We start from the raw sequence: 20,797 nt of genomic DNA on the forward strand, positions 1-20,797 counted from the left end.
CCCTACTGCCTAGAGCTCTCTTTCTGTTGCAATTGGCATTTTTCTTTTGCCATGTATATTTGCATGTCCAGTTCTTTGTCCGCCAATCTTGAAATTAAAATGTTTGGACCTTGAAGTATATAAAATAATGTTGAAGCGGAGAAAAAAAGACAATTATTTTAAAATTTGAAAAGGATATCGTTTCTTTTTATAAAAAAGAGTAGAGTTTTATATTATTATCTCCTTTTTGCATACACTTTTTACACCCGGTGTAAATAGAAAACGGGTAACTGCTATCTAGTGATATATCTAACATAAGAATATGCTTTTTTGCTTGTACCGAGTGTAAAACTGTAAATACTGTATGCAAAAGACACAAAGATAATGAATGGAAATAATAGTGACGAATATAAATTTGGAAATCAAGATTTTTAAACAGCCGAAAATGAATGCAAATGACACAAAGATAATGAATCTAAATAATAGTGACGAAAATGAAGAAAGCACAAACGAATTTTTTTATGCTTCTTTTGAATAAAAAGGTGATATTCAACGGGCAGTCGGTAATTTTTACATTGCATATTTTCTCTAGGTAGTTACTGACATCGCTTACTTTAGCGATTTGCCACAACTACTATCGATTCTTTCACTTCCAAGGGCCTCTGGTCACAAAGTTGTTGCGGCTATTACAGGACACTGGTTAGGCGGCAGGCATTGTGAACTTGAGCCTGGCAGTGTATCACGACTACTGCAGGAGCTGTCACAGTGGTGAGGAGGAGAAGACAATGTCTCATCTTCTCTGTCACTGCCCAGCTCTTTTCATGAAGAGATGGACTTACTTGAGCCAGCCTCTCTTTGACGACCACTAGGACCTAAAGTCCGTCGACGTCAAAGCTCTCCTGCTGTTCTTAAACAGCTCCAAATGGTTCATGGAGTAGTGGTTGGGAATGGGCCAACCCTTTTTCGTTATCACAACGGATCCTATGGTCTAAGTGTGTCCCACCCCAGGACAGCCACTCTAACCTTACCTAACCTAATTATCGATTCTTTGGTCGCGAAGCATGCTACACTTCTTATAAACTTGGTACTTTTATTATTTGAAAACTCTACCGTTACTTCCAATAAAATATTTTACCCAAAGAGTTTAAGTATATTATTCTCCAAGTCTCTACCCCTTTAAAAATGTTTAAATATAGATTTAAAATTAAAATATATTTTAAGATGTCTATTTTAGAATTTTTAAGAGGATTTTCCTAAAACCAATATTATTAATAATTTTGGTAATCTAGTAAATTCAACAATATCTGTCAGTACATAATTGATACATGCCTGTTAGTTAAAAATAATAACCACTTAAATTATGATATATTTTTATGAAACAAGTACTTAAAAAAATGCTTTTAAAAAATATATTATTGTAAAAATAGATCAAATACATCTGGCTTCAATTTTATATGATTCAAAAATATTTATTTACCAAAAACAACGCAATGTTTAAATAAAGCATCACGAGTGTGGAATTTATTAGGACGACCTTTTTCCGTTCGTTGTATGTTCTTAACTGGTCAATGAAGTTTTCGAAAACCTCCATCACTTTTAGGAGATAGTTTCAAAATCAGTATATATACTCTCAAGCACGGGTAACTTTTTAGTTCTGTAATATTTAAGGATGTAGGAGCGCTAGGGCAATTTTGGATAAAAGATTTTTTTGTATAAGAAGTTGGACTAAGTCTAAATCAATTCTGAAAATTTTAGGAGGGGGAAGGGGATTTGGCTGATTGTTTAAATAAATAAATGACTTCAAAAGTAAGAATATTTAACGGTACGTTTTCTTAGATTTCTCCAAAACTAGTCCGTGGAAATTAAAAAAAAAAAACTATTTAAATTAAAGTTAAGACCTTAATCAATTATTGAAAAAAAAAAAAAAAAAAAAAAAAAAAAAACGTTGTACCGTTGTACTAATTAAGGATGTATGAGCACGGTAGTGGGTACACAAATTTAGAAAAATACAAATTTTCATATTATCTTAAATTCTTAAAAAGCATAATATGATAAGCAAGAATAATGGTGCTATATGGAGAAAATGATTCCATTTTGTGTTCTAAGAAAGTCTTTATACAACCAATCAAATTTTTATTGAAGGACCGGCATTTTTTCTATATACGACAGAATTCCAAGTTTATGCGTGAACAACGTGCCATTTCCTAACTTTTCTATTGATTGAAGTAAATTCTTGATTGTTTTTACAAAATGAAATTGAAATGTTAATGGATGACATTTAAAATCAACTGAACATTATACCAGGTATTCAAAAATTATTAGACCTCTCCAGGACGAAGAAAACTAGAGTAGGAAGAAAACAAAATTTGAAAGTAAAAAGCTGTTTTTTTAAACAAAACTAAACTAACAATTTTGATTGGAAAATACACAGTGAATAACAAGACTTGAAATTCAATTTGGTTCAATCAAATTATTTATCACTACCTATTTTAAGGAATAATTTTCTAACTTAGCTTTCCTCCATGTCTCATCGTTTTCCTCTCGTAAAGTCTTTAATTTCTGAGATCAGAAATGGTTCCGATACTTTTTGAAAACCTTGTGTGTTAATTTATTTAGGTCAAATATACAGTGTGTCGCCGGATAGAGGTAACTAACTATACTTGTAAATTTTCTTACTTTGCATTTTAAGAAAAAAATTCATTCTTTATAAAAAGTTTTTCTTATTCTGAAAAGTATGTAGGAGTATTTAAAACTTCTAAATAATGTACAGGGTAGCCAAAAAACTAAACACACTTTTAGTATCCTTTACAGGGGTACTAAAAAAAGTTACTCGAAATTAACAATTATGACTCTATACAAAATTTCAAGAAGATCTTTCCCACTTTGGCAATTCCATTCTTAGTGAATGTTAATCCGAGAAAATAAATGTTCTTTTTAATTTTCTAAACTAGTCCACAAAAAAAATACACTCTCGAATAGTACATGTTAATTGATTTATATATTATTTTCTTTTTTACGTTTTTTTTTATAATTACAGCTTTTGTTCAAATAAAAAATGATGCTCTAATTAAAGTGCACGGATTTTCTTGATATTTTATATAGAATCATAATTGTTAATTGCGAGTAACTTTTCTTAGTAACATTTCGCCAATTTATAAAAAAGAAGGGAAGTTTACCAAAAAGAAAAATAGTGATTTCAATTTTTTTTGGACACCCTGTACATTATTTAGAAGTTTTAAATATTGCTACATACTTTTCAGAATAAGCAAAACTTCTTTTAAAGAATGACTTTTTTCTTAAAATGCAAAATAAGAAAATTTACAAGTATAGTTACCTCTATCCGGGGACACACTATATAACAATAACTTTTTTAAAAAGGTTAATTCATGAGATAATTTTCTAAACTGTAAGAACTAAGGTGTAAGTCCTTAATGAGAAGAAAATTCCACGATTCATTTTATCTGCCTGGTAAAAGGTATCTGCCCTGATTAGTAAAAGTAATTTTGCTTAAACCTAAAGAAAAATGAGACATTATACGTGAATTTTTCTTTTGCCTGTCGTATATGTTAAAAGAAAACCATTGACAAGATAACATACAAAAAATGACAATAAATTTGCAATTGCCGAAAAAGTAATATGGATTTTTATGTAACGTGAGATTGTTATCTAAATTTTGTGTGATTCTTATCTAAAGATGTTTCATTAAAAGTACAGAAAGTATTATCGATAATTTTGATAGTATTGGGAGATATTCTATAATTTACGGTATTTTTTCCAAAAAGCCTTAGCGTGCACTGCCCTGAATTAAAAAATAGAAAAATATGACTTCAATATAATAGTTTATTCATAAAATTTGCACATCACATTTAAGAAAATATGGAAAAGCTGGATTTTGCAAAGTTAGATTATACCTCTAAGGCTATGTTTTAGGATTTAAAATCGACATAACCTGTTTGGGCACAAATAGATTTGTAACAAGGTAAATGATTTTTACATTTTTTACTTTAGTATTTTCTAGCAATTAATATATCTTCCTGAATAAATAAATATTCATCAATATTAAGTTTTTCATAAAATTAAGAATTTGCCTTTTGCCCTGATATAGAACCAATCCATACCTTTCCTACGTTTATAAATTACTGCCAATTATTTCGACTGGCTCTAGAACTATTACTTTTATTACCAGTATCGTACATCACTTCTAAAAAAAATACTATTAAAAGTTGAATCACATGATTGTGGGTGATTCAAGGATTTTTTACATAAAATTAACTTTCATTTGTTGTAAAATGATATTATAATCAATTTTGGATCTCTATTTCATCATTAATTATTATAAAATATTATAATTCAAAATTAAGTAAATTATATTAATTAATTTCACAAATAACTTTTATGTTAATTGGTTAGTTTTTACTCGAAAACATATTACAGTGCTCAGGCAGTGGCGGGTTGATATTCATTGCAACTAATTTAATGTATACTTTTAAACTTCAATTGGCCTAAATTTTTGTTTACTTTTGAAATTTTGTCGCTTTTAAAATAATATGACCCTAGACGACTATAATAATAAAGCCATCACTGTGCTCACGGTGAATTGTTTGTAGCAATTAGTTATTACGAGTTATCAAGATTTTCGACTTGTCAAGGTCGTTTTTATTTATTGCGAATTCTATTGACTAACGACTCGAAGAAACAAGTGATAACAAACAGACTGAATTAATTGTTGAGATACCATGCATAAACAGTGTTGATTACTCTATCACATTACACACACAACTAATATAATTTTTTATACATAACTAATATAACTGATATTCTCATGACAAATTTAATGCATACTTTACAATTTACGCCTAATTTGCGCTCTCACGGGTAAACAGTGATATTTACGAAAAAATGTATCAAACATAAGTTGTTTTGTTTTTTATAAGGAACATTTTTTTACATTTAAACTTTTGTTCTATCTCTAACAGTTTTCAAGATGAGTCCTGCGTACCCAAGACCCAATTGACCTATGTTGTTCATTTACGAACTCGACCTCACTTTTTACGTCCTGAGTACGCTGTAAATTTCATTTTGATATCTCGTTTCGTTTTTGAGTTATCGTGTTGGCAGACAGACGGACAGACAACCGGAAATGGACTAATTAGGTGATTCTATGAACACCTTCGTTACAAACTTGGGACTAAACTTAGTATACCTTGCATATTACATACATGGTATAAAAATATTATTTTATTTTTTTTAATACAGAGTAAAATTATCTATATTCTTTTTTTACCGAAGTGTATACACTGTTTACACACGGAGTGTAAATTAAAAAAAGATAGTCTTATAACATTTTAACAGCATCAGCCTTTTTTACTCACACTCAGTGAACCTACTACAACGAAGAAAAAAGAACATTCATTATTGATTGCTAATAAAATAAGTTTGTATTTGTTTTAAAAGATAAAGAGTATTAGTCGAGCCAATAAAGTACTTTAGAGACAAAATCAACGAATATATAAGGAAATACATATGTTTTTTTCATTCTGGTTTTGTCTATTTCTGTAAAATAATATGAAATTTAGTTATTTACAATTTTAATTTTTTTTTAGTCCCAAATCGAAACTTTTTCGTGCCGATAAAGAAATTTAACTTCTTTCCAGTTTTCATTGACTCGACTATAACGATATGAGGGTAATAATAATAGTCCTGAGTAATTAATTTAAGAATATATATTTTTTATAGGTGTGTTTTTATGTATAATAATATTATTTTACCTCAGTATACAACTATAAAGAATTGATATTTTTCCTTTTACACTAATTTAACTTTTATTTCGATTTTTGTATCTGCGTAGTATTTCCTTTGCGTAGATAAAGAGATATTCTCAAAAAACTGATTTTTGCGGCATGTGGCCTTGAATATCTATGCACGCCATACGTGGCCATTTGTGACTTTTGAGACAATATTTGAACTATCAAAATAAAGGTTTGTATAAATATATTCAGATTATTCCGTTATATTCTGAGGTTGACCCCTTTTCTTAACTAAGATGATCGGGCTAAAAGTTAATATAAGCTTGATAACAAAATAACTTCAAGTGTCCATCTAGCCTCCAAACGAAGCAACTTTGGTTAACAATTAAATTTTAAAACATTTAAAATTATGAATTCTTTATGAAATGTATCTTTTGGAAAACTCAAAATATTTTGACTTTCTTTGATAGAGGCAAATTAAATTTTTTTGGTTCTGATGACGTCATAAAGTTAAAAAATTCGATTTTTTTGATAACACATGCAAATTGGATACGATCTTATTTCAATTTTTTTTTTTAAACCCACTAATTTTGGTTTATTCTTTTCATCTGTGGTGTCAGTATTTTGCTAGGTATCACTTATGTGCTTCATTCCAGGACCAGGACTTCACCTTCTTGAAACCTATTAGAGCTACGTTAATTTTGATCACAAATTTAGTAGGATTACATACTTGGTTTATCAAAATTGCCAAAATGGTACTTTTTGATACAACTTAATGGACAGCGAATATGCAGCTATGTACCCTCGTTACGGCCCTGTTCCTTCGGTTTCGATTGAAGCTCTAATCCGGCTTGAGTCCATTTATAGTTTTGAATTTGTAAATTTTCCTTTCATTCAGTTTATTTTCTGCCCAAAAAAAGTTTGCAAATTTGGGAACGTATGCGCCATATTTATATAGAGGTATTGTGGCAACATATTTTTTTAAATATGGAATTCATTGCTTCGTAAACGTCAACAATGATCAATAAAATATTACATAAACTAGAACGATATAAATAAAACACACGAAACATTTTCAATTGTATGATGATGGATGATGGATGAACTAAAGTAACACCGCCTACCAATTCATTTGAAAGCATCAATTTAAATGACAATCCGGCCTTATTATACAATGTAAGAACTGCAAGAGTAAGTTGATTTAACATATTTGATAATTTACGTTTTAAGAAAAAATGTTTCTTATAACACCATAACGGAAAATACAGATTTGTACGATTTCTTGCTTTGTTGCCTTTTGGAATTGAGCTTTTGTCTTACTTGAAGAAAAAAAACACCAAAATATGATTCATTTTACGGTTAAACCAAAATTTTTCAACGTATCGGCTAAATAAATTCCTCCTGGATATCGATCTTCGTATACCTTTTCGGTTGATATTTTAGAAAGTCATCGCTCAATCGTCAAGGAGTCTCGATTTTTATATTTTTTGGGACAAACTTACTCTAAGAAATGATTTTTATTCATACCGGAGACAAATAGATTTTCCCATTCTTTTATTTTCTTGAGAAGTTTAACACAAACTAATCGTTCTCCTTTGAATAAATCGAAAAAAAGATCGTTCTCTGTTTTTGCCAAATTCAATGAAATTATAATCCAAAAAATATACGAATCGGATTTATTTAACAATTTGGTGAGAAGTTTTTGACATACCGCCTAAAATCGGGTACAGAAAATTCTGATTTCGAAGCTCTTCTGAAGATATCTTATGTCAGTTTTCCACTAAACGGGCAAACAATACAAAACTGAAACTGGAGTTGAAAAAAAACAAAACTGCAACTTTTTATATACTTTTTGGAGACTAGCAATGTAATGGCCATTACAGTTTGAGTTTTGTTTTTGTTTTTTGTAGAAAACTGGCATTATAAAATAATTTAATTATTTAATCTAATTTTCAAATGACCAACAGTTTTAAGGGTTTTCTTAATATTTCTTAAAACCTGTACACACAAAAATGTCATAGATTTTGCAATTGAACGATAGGCTTCTGAAGTGATTGAAGAAATCGTTCCTAAATATCACTCCTTCTATACGATTTGGATCAATATCGCAGAAACTAATCGTCAAATGGTGCTGATTTATATTTTTGAGCCAAAATTCTTCTAGATAATAATTTTTATCCAAATCAAAGCCCAATTTTTTTAAGGAATCCTCCTTTGAATTATATATATTATAATATTGTTTATAAAAAGCAGCTATTTGGAAATGATTTTCAAGTTATTTTGAAAAATACAAATTCGTCTAATTGTCAAAAGATATCTTTTAAGGTCAAACGTCACATGTTTTCTTAGAAAACAACTCATAAAACCTTTAATATTTGTAAATCAACTTATACGCGTGTAACTTCACAATTAAATAAAAAAAATAAATTATTTGCTTGTTATTTTTTATGTAGAGAAAATTGCAATTTGTGTCAAGAAAAATTTGTAGATCAAAATTATAATTTATGACAGCTTATATTTTATAGATAAATGTTTTTTTTATCATTCTTTTTTATGCGTTGCAGTCTAATAAACCTTTCTTACTTTCGTACATACATCCATATCCGCTTGAATTTTAGACATAGACAGATAATGTCTTGAATAAGGTCAACGGTACATTCAAATAAATCCAATTCTTGGGTTAAAATTTCTCAAATTAATAATTATTACAAAAGCTGCGAACAAAAATTTTTCACTTTTTCCCAGATCTTATAAAAATTGTAAAAATTTGTGCCTGCAAATTTCACGAAATCTTAACATAAGCCTAATGAAACCGATATAATTGGCTTAAATCTCCTATTACAAAAGACTTCTAAGATCTCGTATATTATAGCTTTCAAATTTACAGGGCTGACTCCAAGGAAGTGTTGTTGAAATAGGTATAGGTATACATTATGTTAAAATGAATCCAAATTTCGTAATTTTTTTTATCTAAATTCCCCGATAAATAAAATTCATTCAAATTAAAGGCAAAGAAAAAATCTTCTTTTTTTTATAAATATTTTTACTAAGAAAATAACACCACCTGGATATTCCGTTTTTACCATTCTTTCATGCTATAGTTTATTGTGCTTTTCAACAAGAATTATTTCTGGGTCGTTTATATTTACCCAGTCCGGATATATTTACCCAGTTTTTTTTTATACACAACAAGACAATTTTGCAGTATTCTGGTTGAATATAACGCTTAAGATTTAGCTTAACTAAAATATGCATTACTTTACATTCTTAGTTTCCTCGAATTTTACCCTTGTTTAAGGCACATCCTTCAAACAGATATATTCATCAAGGATGGTGTGGATTAGAGGCACTATAAGAGAGGTAATCCAAATTGAGGAATAAATAAATAAGCAGACCAAAATATAATATCCAATATTTAATAATTAATATTTATAAATATTATAGAAACAAATAATAATAATACAATATAATAAATCACAGATTAATTAAATTAAATTAATTTTAATTATTTTTATAAGACAATTAACTAAAAATAATATTTAAAATATATAATAATAAATTGATTAATAATATTTATTATATTAACATAATTTATTTATATGTATAATGATAGAAATTGAATGATTAGAAGAGATTGTTTTGTTTTTTATTTATTTTAATTAAAAATGTTTGTTTTTTTAATTAATAAATAATTATTTCAATCATATTTTAACGTTTTTTTTTTTAAGTTAAAATAAAGTAATCATGAATGCTTTATGGATTTCTTATTCTGAATCCAGAAAAAAATGAATATTTCCCTGAATAAAGTGGCACATTAAAACTTTTGAATAATAGTTGATCTGATTTTTTCAAACTATAGTCAATATTATTACAAAAAGGTGGTAGTTATTACGTACAATAAAGATCAACTTTTTTATAAGTTGCAAAAGGAACATTTTTTTCTGAAATTCAGAAAAACAACAAATTAAAAATTTTGAGTTGTTTTAAGTTAATCTTTTCAAAATGCAGTAAATATTATTTCTTGTAGGACTATTTGGCCATTAGGACATTATATTTGACATAGTACGTAAGTGAAAAAGTTATTGAGGAAAACCGAAAGAAGCTAAAAATTTTACAGTTCTACCCCCCTCCTCTCCCTCCTATTTTTCGCACACGGTCCTCGAGGTCCAAAACTAGAGAAAAGTTTCATTAACTTCCGACCGTTTTCCATCTAGCCCCACTTTATTTTATATCAACTGGTTTATTCTACATTGAACTTATGGTAGTACGAGCGCCAAGGCAAGTTTAGACATGAGGTAGAAATTATTTGTACCTTATTTTCATTTTCGATATCTGCCTTGGTTTTCGAAATATCGAAAGCTAAATAATTTAACAAAATTTTCAATTTTCGATATTTTGAAATTTATTTAGGTTTTAACTTTAATTTAAATAGTTTTTTTTTAATTTTCACCAACTAGTTTTGGACCGTTTTCCCATGAGACCAATGTTAAATATGCCTACTTTTCGGGCAACCCCTCCTCCCTCCTAAAATTTTCAAAGTTGATTTAGACTTAGCCAAACTTCATATAAAAAAAGCAAACCTTTTATCTAAAATTTTCCTGGTACTCGAACATCCTTAAAAGAACATATTCATAAATCGATCACCTACTTGTGGTTATTAATAGTACACAATAACTGATAATTCTTATCAAAAATTAATTGATATAAAACCGCATACGATTTATTAGCAAAGAATGTGTATAGCAAGTATATTGTTATTTAAACTAGCATAAGAATTTTAATACAGAGTGGAACGATATAAATTTTTTACTAGCAAAATGTTCTGCAATTAAATAACGACTCTCACTAAATTTAAATTAAATTAAATCATACAATTAAATACACTATTTTACCATGAGAATTGTTTTACAAAAAAGTTAACTTACGTTCATTTTACCATACAAGACAAAGTATGTTCACAGAAGTAAATTACTGGTTTTGAATCATTTTTCTATAGAAATCAAAACAACTTCAAATAACTTCTATTCTAGTTAAACAACAATCACATATTTTCACTTATTTTATATAATGTCGTAGGCATCAAATAATTCGTCATTTTGCTTTATGGCGACATAAATTACAAGGAATGACTAATGATTTTTATATAAAAATCATTGCATACTTTTCTTTTAGACGTGAGTTAAAAATGAGTTGACGAGAAGATACTTTAAGGTGGTATGGGCGCCAAGGTAAGTTTTAGACTTGTGGTTGAAATTATTTGTACCTTATTTTTAACTTTGATGGTGAATTTTGTTAAAACTTCATGAATGTAGACGAAAAATAAGAATAAAATTCTTCGATATCTATCTGCCTTGGTTTTCGAAATATTTTGAAACTTACTCCAGATTTCCAAACATTGTATTCTTACTTTTCGTTTTATATTGTAAAGTTATAACAGAATTCATTTTCAAAATTTTAAAAATTAATTTTTTTTAATTTTTGTCCCCACTATCGTGTTTATACATCCTTCATTAGTCGGGCACAACGATTTTTTGTTTTCAATAATTTATTAAGGTTTTAGCTTTAAATAATTTTTTTTAGTTTCCACCGATTACTTTTGGAAAAATTTATGAAAACATATCATCCATCTACCGTTTTCCCATAAGGTCAATGTTAAATGTGCCTAATTTTGGAGTAACTTATTTATTTAAATAATCAAGCAATTTCCCCTAAAAATTTCCGAACTGATTTAGACTTAGTCCAACTTCACATATTAAAAAAATTAAGCCTTTTATCCAAAATTGATCTTTCTTTTTAAATTAGAATATGCACCACTAGAAATCAATTTCGACAGAGTTTTTGGTTGATGAGATTTTATAAATTATTGCGTGTTTTATTTTGTTTGGCAGTAGACACTTCTAATTTATAAAATCCATAACATATTTTCGTGCTTCGACCAAATTTTACTACAATTGACTAAACAATAAGATTTATTTTGACAAAGGTTCTTTTTTATGTTAAATGAAGATAATTAGAGCATTTTACTGCTTGGATGATTGACTAGTGAAAGTAACTTTTAAAAAACGTTAAAATATTTCATATCTATATGTTCATTACAATGTTAGATAATTTTGCGCACACTTTTCAAAACTTTTAAGTTTCTTTTTTTAAATATTTTCCACTTTTTTAAGATCAATATTTGAAGTGAACCATCCTGGATAGAGCGTTTCATAATAATTATTACTTTCAAAGACACTTTTTAACAGATAAATTGATGAAATTAATTTTTAAAATCAAGTAAAATTAGTTTATCTAGTCCCGTGAGAAAAAAGAGTACTTTTCTCACTCAGCATGCGTAGGAAAAATAGTTCATTACCGCTCTGGTCTAATAATAAATTCAGGTAATGAATTCAGTTACTATAGTAACTTTTTTAATTTTCTATTTTTCTCAATAAGCCATGACAGATTTTAAATAATAATTAACAAATTTTTAATAATAACTGAGAAATTTTAAATAATAATTGACAAATTAAAAATAATAATTATCGATTATTTTTACGTTTTAGAGGCGTAAATAAAGTTTTGTACAATATACGTGTGATAACGCATTATTAACGTACTTCAGCGATTGTCTAACTCGTGCTACGCACTCATTGTGTAACTTTCGCAGGCGTACGTTAATAATGTTGTTATCCCACTAGTATCGTAAATAACTATTAATTGGTCATCTCCTTAGCTTTAGAACCCATAAGTTAAAGTGTCCAAACATTGGTCCTATCATATGTGCAATGTGCATGGCTTGATGTAATAAAAAGATCGCAACGCACAGAAATATCTTTCTAAACTTCTACAGCAAGATCGAAAATACAAGTTTCGAAGTAAGTAATAAAAATAAATTATTTTGAAACACTCTATAATACACATTTGTTACATTTATGTTGTTTTAATTAACATCGATCATAACCAATTAAAACCAATTTATGTACAATATTTATGCAACCGTATTTCCTCTCATGAGTACCTATTCGCTCCGAGCGTGAATTTCGTTTCCATGACAACGATACACTACTTTAATTATAGAATTAATGGATGCATATATAATTGTGTGGATTGCATTGAAAACTTACATTTAAAATTTAATATTCTTGTTTCACAAATTTAAATAAATAATTACGATAATTAACATTTGAAAAATAATATTTGTACAATTTGATTTCTTATTTTCACAATTTTTAATGCATTAAGTTTAATTAATTAGTGTTTTTCAATCATTTTAATTTGACAGTTTCTATATCATTAACATGTAAATAATTGCAAATTAGTCATAACAGCCCACTTTATCTCCAAAATTTTTCACTTAAAGCGCTGGCATCGATTTTATTATCCCCACCATGACTACGCACACAACGAATATACTCTCTTTTGTGTTGCAAGATAGTTTTTAACATTTTGTTTTTTCTTCAACATTTGTTATAAATGATGAATATGTTTTTTTAAGTATTTATTAAAGTTTATTTTTAGCTATGCAAATTATTAAATAATTCTTTTAATTATCATAATATTGTATTAATAATTCACGACCATGCGCGCCGGGAGGGGGTCACTTGTCCCCCTTGCCTTCAAGGAAAATGCATAGACAAATTCATTATCCTCCTCTGCTTTTTCCCACCTCGGTCCCATACGAAAAAATTCATGTCTCTCCATTCATTAAACGTACAGTAAATACGCTCAATTCGTCAATTAAAAAAAACACATCTCCCCTACTTCCAGAAGTTTTTCTGTTCTTTTTGTCACAGTACATAATTCGCTTTCATACAATAAAACAGACCATACATAACACTTTAGCACACAATTCCTTGTTCTTTTAAAAATATTTTTGTTTGCCAGTAACGGCCTGAATTTATTAAAAGCTACCTTTGCGAAGGTCACACCCCTGTTGATATTATGTGTATATCTACCGTCTTTAAATATAAGAGCTCCAAGGTATACATATTGGTTTTTACTTGTGTCTATCTAGAAACAGTTTGAAAAGCTTTCGAAAACTCACATTTTTTAGAAATATTTCCAAAAATAGATGATTTAAAATCGATATTTTTCAAGGTAATTAGTTATTTTAAGTCGAAGTCACCATTGTTATAACTTTATTGTGTGCCATAAACTTTATTGTGTCTCCTTAACCAAGTCCACATTGCTCATAGAGGAGGAAGCTAGACGAGTATACGACTATTCTAACTATCTCAGTTTCTCTAACAGTAATGAGATAGGTAGAAAAAAGTGTTGTATCTCTGTCTTACTCGTATTTTTGGTTGTCACTCGTTAGGTTGTCACTGTCTTACTCGTATTTTAGTTACAGAAGTCTGAGGGACTTTTCTAAGTCACGTTTGTCCTTGCATGGCTTACAGTAATATAGTAAAGATAAGAGACCATAATGTAGAACAGTTAATTTTTTCAAAAATATGTATTCCCGTTTTATGAGGTTTATTAAGCAACAAGTTATAAAATTAAGAAGAAAAAAATGTTTCTCGGTTCTTCAAATGTCCTTTAACATCTTTTAAATGGTTAGATTAGTGGAAAAAGTGTCAGACACCTCTTTTATAGAACTTCCTTTAAAAATATGTGTTGAGACTTGCTGTACATTCAATTAATGGCAAGATATGAATTTTTACAAAATGGGTTGAGGTAAAAATGAAAACTGTAATTGAACCTTTCTATTACTATCTCATATTTTGGAGATAATTTTCAAGACGTGCAAAGCAACCATTTTTTCGGTATCGAAAGTAAATGGAAATAGTCAATTGTTTTGACCCACCCAAATGTAGATGCCCCCCCCTAAATGTAGTTCTGACGGCGCCCACGAAGCAACAGACATAAAAATCTCCTTTTCAACGATAAAACAAATTTAATTATCTCCTCCTACCATTTTTTTCCTGATTTGATTATAAATGTTTACGATACTAAATATAATTAAAATACACAAATTATATGGCTGCTTAATAATTGCTTTGATAAAATATTAATTTTTGAAGGTCATAGAAAAAATATTATAAATTAATGAAAAAGTAAGTACCTATATACAATATATTTTGTGCTGTTTATATCTAAGCAAAAAAAAAATTTCTATGGGTGAAAATATCTAACAAAAAATTTGAGTGAAATAAAATAACAAAGTTATTTCGAGTATAAAAGTTCGTTTATAACTTAAATGGAACCTGATCCTAAATTAAATATACAAAGTGTACCAGAGTATAAGTAATGATTTTTAAATCCAAATGTTTTTTTATTTACTCTTGAGTTTAAGCATTTGTGCAGTCTTATACTACTGCCAATGACTAGAGAAACATCTAACAGACCATTGGTTGATTATTACATAAGATCGTTTGTAGTAATATAATCATTAAGGTTAATATGTTTTCATTACTTACTATATCAGGTCTAAATAAGATGCGAGGTCAAAGATCTACAGTGCTTTTACAAAATTTGTCAGTCCATTCTTAAAGCCAAATACCCTTTGTTACCAATCAGACACTTAGCATCTAAGAAATCTAAGGCATCCAGTGGAGAATCTGTCGATTACAAGATAAGTTAGCTACCGTAGTTAAAGGGAGACGCTATTAATGTAGGTTCTACATCAAGGTCTGCACAATTGACAAAGCAGTCAGGCACATTTGGAGACCTAAACGATATAACTTCATTCTCATCCACTTGACTAAACGATCAACAGTGTTAATCAAGTTAATTAGACGCAATCTCTTCAAATTGAGGAGCCTAGGCTTTTGCGTTTTAAACAAGGCATGTTCACATACACACATACATCCACAAATACGGACCAATTTTTACAACCATTGAACCTCAAAACGTAAAGATATGTTGTGAAGTCAGCATAAAATCTTGTGGCAGTGAACAAAGCCTGATTTAACCTCAAAAACTGTCCATATTTCTTTTTAATCATCTTGAGGCTTATTTCAAATGAATGTACAATAGCCTTTTACTCAATCGGGTCACGTAGACTGCCGATGCCGGTAGTATTTTATTTATCGACATAACTATATGCTAAACTTGTAAGTTTAGTCACTAAAAGTGTAGGAGGTCGCAACAGATTTTTTCCTTCAGTTAAATATATCTCACTATATGCAAATATTTAAACATAGTAATTTAAAAAAATTACTATATTTGTTTTTATTATTTAACTAAAAAATATTGTCACCGTATTTAAAATAAAAGCAGGAAGAACAAACTTAATAATTGTGGTTATGATGTGTCATCAATTATCATAAAAACAAATTTAACCTTTAAAAAAACAATAACAAACTCAACGTGATTTCATTATAAACAATATTTTTTTGGACTCTCATTAGTAAATTTACCTGGTACACTCCTAATTCTATGCAGTGTCCCGTAATAATCACATTTGGAAAATACAGTGATATAGAGAATAAGATTCTAGACAGGCCAGATTTTAGGAGTTTTTTCGAACCAACGATCTTTAGCTTCTTTCATTTTAATTGATTACAGCATTAACTCTAGTAAGGTGTGAACACGGTAGTTGGCTGATGTCGAATTTGCCATATTAACCATAAAAATGTAAAACGAGACTTGATACCATAGCAAAATTAGAAAGTGAATTTAAAATTGATAAAAAACTAAGAAGGTATAAGCATTCAAAGATTGTTGTCTATCTTCTTTTAGCAAAACAAAGTTTTATATGTAATCTCTATGATGATACCGTGCAATGACGTCACTAAACTATATCTAGGAATTTTAAACGATCATTTATTGCATACTATTAAAGATTTTCAAAAACCAATTTCATTTTTCTGCCCGTCCAGGGAGAATTCTTCAAATGTAGTGATAATAAAAATTTAGACAACATCCCTATTATGACGTGGCCATGAGATCAGTTACGATAACTTTATAGGCCACATGCCCGCGACTCACAAACTTTGTAATTCCCGTTGAGACTTATATTTGTTCTTTACGTTCTATTGGGCAACTTGTTACATAAGAAAATTCTATGTAGCGAGATGTTAGCTTTCTCGAGCCCCCGAAAATACGACCAAAAAAAGGAAAAAACATTTTATCCAATATTCGATCAACGGTGAGATAATCACAAGGTTTTATAAGCATGGGCTTTATCTGCTTAGAATTAATACTTTTATTCTTGTATTGTCCGAAGGTGATCGTTATGTGACACCCAATATATTCTATGGTAGAAAAAAATGAAAAAAAAAATTGAAAAATAAAAACAATTTTTATTGTTCATCAAATAAATCTAAAGTATTTTGTAATTTATGAACAATATTTTCATAAAATTGTATTTGTTGTTGTAAAAATGCTTTCATTGTAATTCGTATATCAATTTCACGTTCTTTTTTAAAATGATTGATTTCAGCTAAAATACCATAATTAATAACATCAGTTTTACGTGTCACTTCAGTTAATTCGGACACATTCATTTTTTGATCGGACGTTAACTTTTCACATTCTTTACGTTTATTCATTGCCACTTTATGAACCGCTAAAACATCGGGAAAACCTTGTGTAATACCTTTATATAAATGCAATCGATCATTTAACGGTTCCCAATCATATTTCGGTTGATCTTCGATCAATTTACTAATTTCAATATATGTAGCACCAGTACGTTTTACCGCATCCGTTAATTTGGATGGTATCGCTGCACTATCTTCGCCCAAGTCTAGCGAGGTTCCAAATGCATAAAAACTTTCGCCAACTTTTTGAAATTCCCGTTTATATGGACCTTGATGTTTTTTTGTTTGCTCAATCACCGTTGCCATTAAATTTTTTAATGAATTATCTAAGCTATGTATAAAATTTTGACATCGTTCTATTTGTGGGTCTAAGACAAAAGGCATTAATAATTTCTCTGGGGTTTCTAATAGTACACAAAAATTTGCACCAACTAAATTATCTTTTTCCGCTTGTCGTTTACCTAATTTCCAACGTTTTTCATCGGTGCAAGTAAGAAAATGTTGCCATACTTCGCAAACAGATAACACTGGATGTTGGCAAACCCAATCAACGAATGCTTGAAGTTGTACACGCCGATGTTCGATGAAATGTTCATCGTACCGATTTGATATTTGCTTATCAGGTAATGGTGGAATGGGAATTATACAAAATTTCTCTGTCAAGCGTTCATGTAGCCAATCAAAATGTTTATAGCGACGTGATACTTGAATACTATTAAAACTCGGTGTTAATTGATATGCAATAAAACTTTTAAGTCCTTTTAATTTCGATTCTTTTTTGGGCGATGCAACCTGTACAGTGTAAGGTCGTGTTATGGAGGGCCAACTGCATATACCATGATCCGATAGTGAAATATATATCTTATCAGCATCCGATACTTGGATTTTTAAATCACCAAATATATAACTCTCAATACCAGACTTAACGAAATTAGAAAAACGATTTAAATTTTTTTTAGCAACTGGACCTCGAGAATCACTTCCACCATAATTTGATATATTATCATCATACGGTACAGCAGGTAAGGGCATTGTCGGAGCACCCCCACCAACGTTATCATTTGCATAAATTTGCTGTGAGTTTCCACCAGGTCCAATTTCAGAGTAAGTATCTTCATCCCAATCGTCATCCCATCCGTCTGCATCATTTCCTGTATTATTATCACCACCCCAATTATTATCACTATCGACGGATGCTTGAGGCGGTAACATAGGCGGAGGTCTGTCTGGTGGACCACTTGTTGATATTGTCTCTACATATGCAGCTGGGAATAATCCAGATTTACCTGCTGCATTTGTCCCTTCCCACCATCCTTCACCCACATCACTACGTGTTACTGTTAATATATCACCAGCTTTAATTGATAGTTCACCAGTGCCCGGTTCACCAGAAAAATCATATAATGCAGACACTTTAAAACCAGACATGATTTGTTATTTTTGTTTAATGACTCACTCTTCAATTAAAAACAATGCCACAATTACACAATTAAAATTAACTATTGTAGGCACAGATAATACTTAGTGTTAAAAAAACTTATTATTTACAATTAAATATCAATAAATTCACATAAACTGTAGTACTGTCACAAATATATTTATTTTTTTCACTCCCACTTTTTTGACATTTTAGTTATTACTACACAATACGTTATTCTAACCTAATACTTTTTATTATCTATGTACAAATATATAAATTCATGCAAAACTATAAAAATTTCACTTTTAATTTTTAGAAAAATATATTACGATAACAATTTATGTTCTTAAAAAAATATAATTGCGTATATATTAAAATTTATCCAAAAATATGATACAATTTATTAAAAACACGACAATTATTATCCGTCTTACTCATCGTTCCAGTTTGCATAAACTGCCACAGTGTAGCGCTCCATACAAACACTTGTACGACGTACCTCTTTTCATTGTGAGTTCATGTTACAACATGTATACAGCTGGCAGATGTATATCTCTTATTATTAACAATATGTTGTATTATCTTTTCTCTCTTTAAAGAAACTTGTTTACTACTAAAATAACATAGAAATATCTAGTTGTGAGTGATTACGTTGCTTTATCTTTGTTTTACACATACAATCAGTATGTAATATTTGTAAGTATATTATCAATATTTGTGGCATGTAGTATAAAAAAGAACCTCTCTGTTTTAATAGTCAATCATCACTATATTTTGGTAGTTAACTTACATCTACAGTTGTGATATTCGAACAATTTGGTAAAAAAAAAAATGTTATCGTATTGCGAACTTAAACTCAAAAATAGCACAGAGTCTTATGTATGCTAAGTACTATCTGAGCGTTAAAGTATGACCGGCTTAAGAATATGAATTAAACAAATTTAAATACTTACAAAGTCCGTTATTCCCTTTCTTTAGCAGTCAAATGTAAAGTTCTGAAGTATAAACTATCTGAAACAATAGAAAGAAATCACAATTAAATACATTTTAATGCAGAATATAGAAGAAATAGAGCAAATAAAATGCTAAAATTTACTTTTGATAACCCAAAAGTTTTGGTACATTTTGAATGCAAAAATATATTATATTTTTAATTTATATTATATATCAAAGGCATACTTTCAGGTAAGTACAAATAAATTTTAGAATTAAATTTCTGTGAAAACTACTCAAACCTCAGTATGTACACTGTATTGAGACAATTTAATCTGTTAATTGTTATCTATAATAAAAAACATTGTCTTTGAATATTTAATATTATTATTTCTTTTTTAACTTTAAAATATTGAATTTAAATGTAATTAATTGAGTTTAAGGTTTTGTTGCGGAATAACATAATAAGGTCTTTATGAGGTTTGCATCTTTAATGATGTGGTTTATGTTATGGTTAACTATTTTAATTAATTTAATTCTTACTAATAGAAACAGATAGATACACGTAGAAACTAATATGACTCATTTCTTATCTTTATTCAACAAAATTTGTTAGAAGTATCAAAACAAAAAATTAATTATCTAATTAAATATTGCGTTAAAGCAAATTAGTTTAAGGTTCCTAAACTAATAATGATATTAAACGGTTTAGTTCTCATCAAGGAGACGTTCTAATGTGATTAACGATTATGTTGTTAGTCATGGTACTCATTGAGTTATTCATGGAAGGGAAATTTATAGGAACCATCTAAATGCCCTTTTCAAATTACGAAATATTGACATTTCAGAATTTGAAAATAAAACATTTTGATGCCGATAGAAATGGAGACTACTAAAAAAAAAAAAGTAAAAATTATGCAAATAATTGACGCGATTGAGACGGAATTAAGCAATAAAGAAGACAGAAATGCCTGGGCAAATATGAAGACGAATGAACTGTTAGTTTATATGATGATTACCAGTGATTCATTTCCTGAAAGATTATATTGATGTTATCATGGTAAAAAAAAACAAGGTAGGATGTGACAGAATCGAGATAATTACGCCGTAATTGAAAACTTTAGAAAGGGATTGGAAACAGTAGGGCCAAGTGAACACTAAGTCATGAGGAGAGCCTAGTCTAAATATTCACGGGAGTAATCACAGGAGACAATGCTATCAGGATGAATCTAAATTAATGAGTGATAATA

General features: G+C 29.1%; 2 protein-coding genes across 2 annotated transcripts in view; both read right to left on the reverse strand.

Annotated features, from left to right (window-relative positions):
* Positions 1 to 19,627, reverse strand: part of LOC123293959 (CD151 antigen-like) — a 60,532-nt gene extending 40,905 nt beyond the window's left edge. The window contains exon 1 of the mRNA XM_044874971.1: positions 19,568 to 19,627. The gene's annotated coding sequence lies outside the window, so the exon portion shown is untranslated. The remainder of the gene's footprint in view (positions 1 to 19,567) is intronic.
* On the reverse strand, positions 16,480 to 19,070 carry LOC123293958 (sorting nexin lst-4). Its single transcript, XM_044874970.1, has one exon. It carries the CDS (start codon positions 18,620 to 18,622, stop codon positions 16,955 to 16,957), a length of 1,668 nt encoding a protein of 555 aa, XP_044730905.1. The 5' UTR covers positions 18,623 to 19,070; the 3' UTR covers positions 16,480 to 16,954.
* Positions 19,628 to 20,797: the final 1,170 nt, after the last annotated feature.

This window comes from Chrysoperla carnea, chromosome 2 (genome assembly GCF_905475395.1).
Source record: "Chrysoperla carnea chromosome 2, inChrCarn1.1, whole genome shotgun sequence".
Lineage (NCBI taxonomy): Eukaryota > Metazoa > Arthropoda > Insecta > Neuroptera > Chrysopidae > Chrysoperla > Chrysoperla carnea.

Excerpts from the sequence above, each read along its gene's own strand:
- LOC123293958 (XM_044874970.1), bottom strand. The coding sequence starts at position 18,622 with ATGTCTGGTTTTAAAGTGTCTGCATTATATGATTTTTCTGGTGAACCG.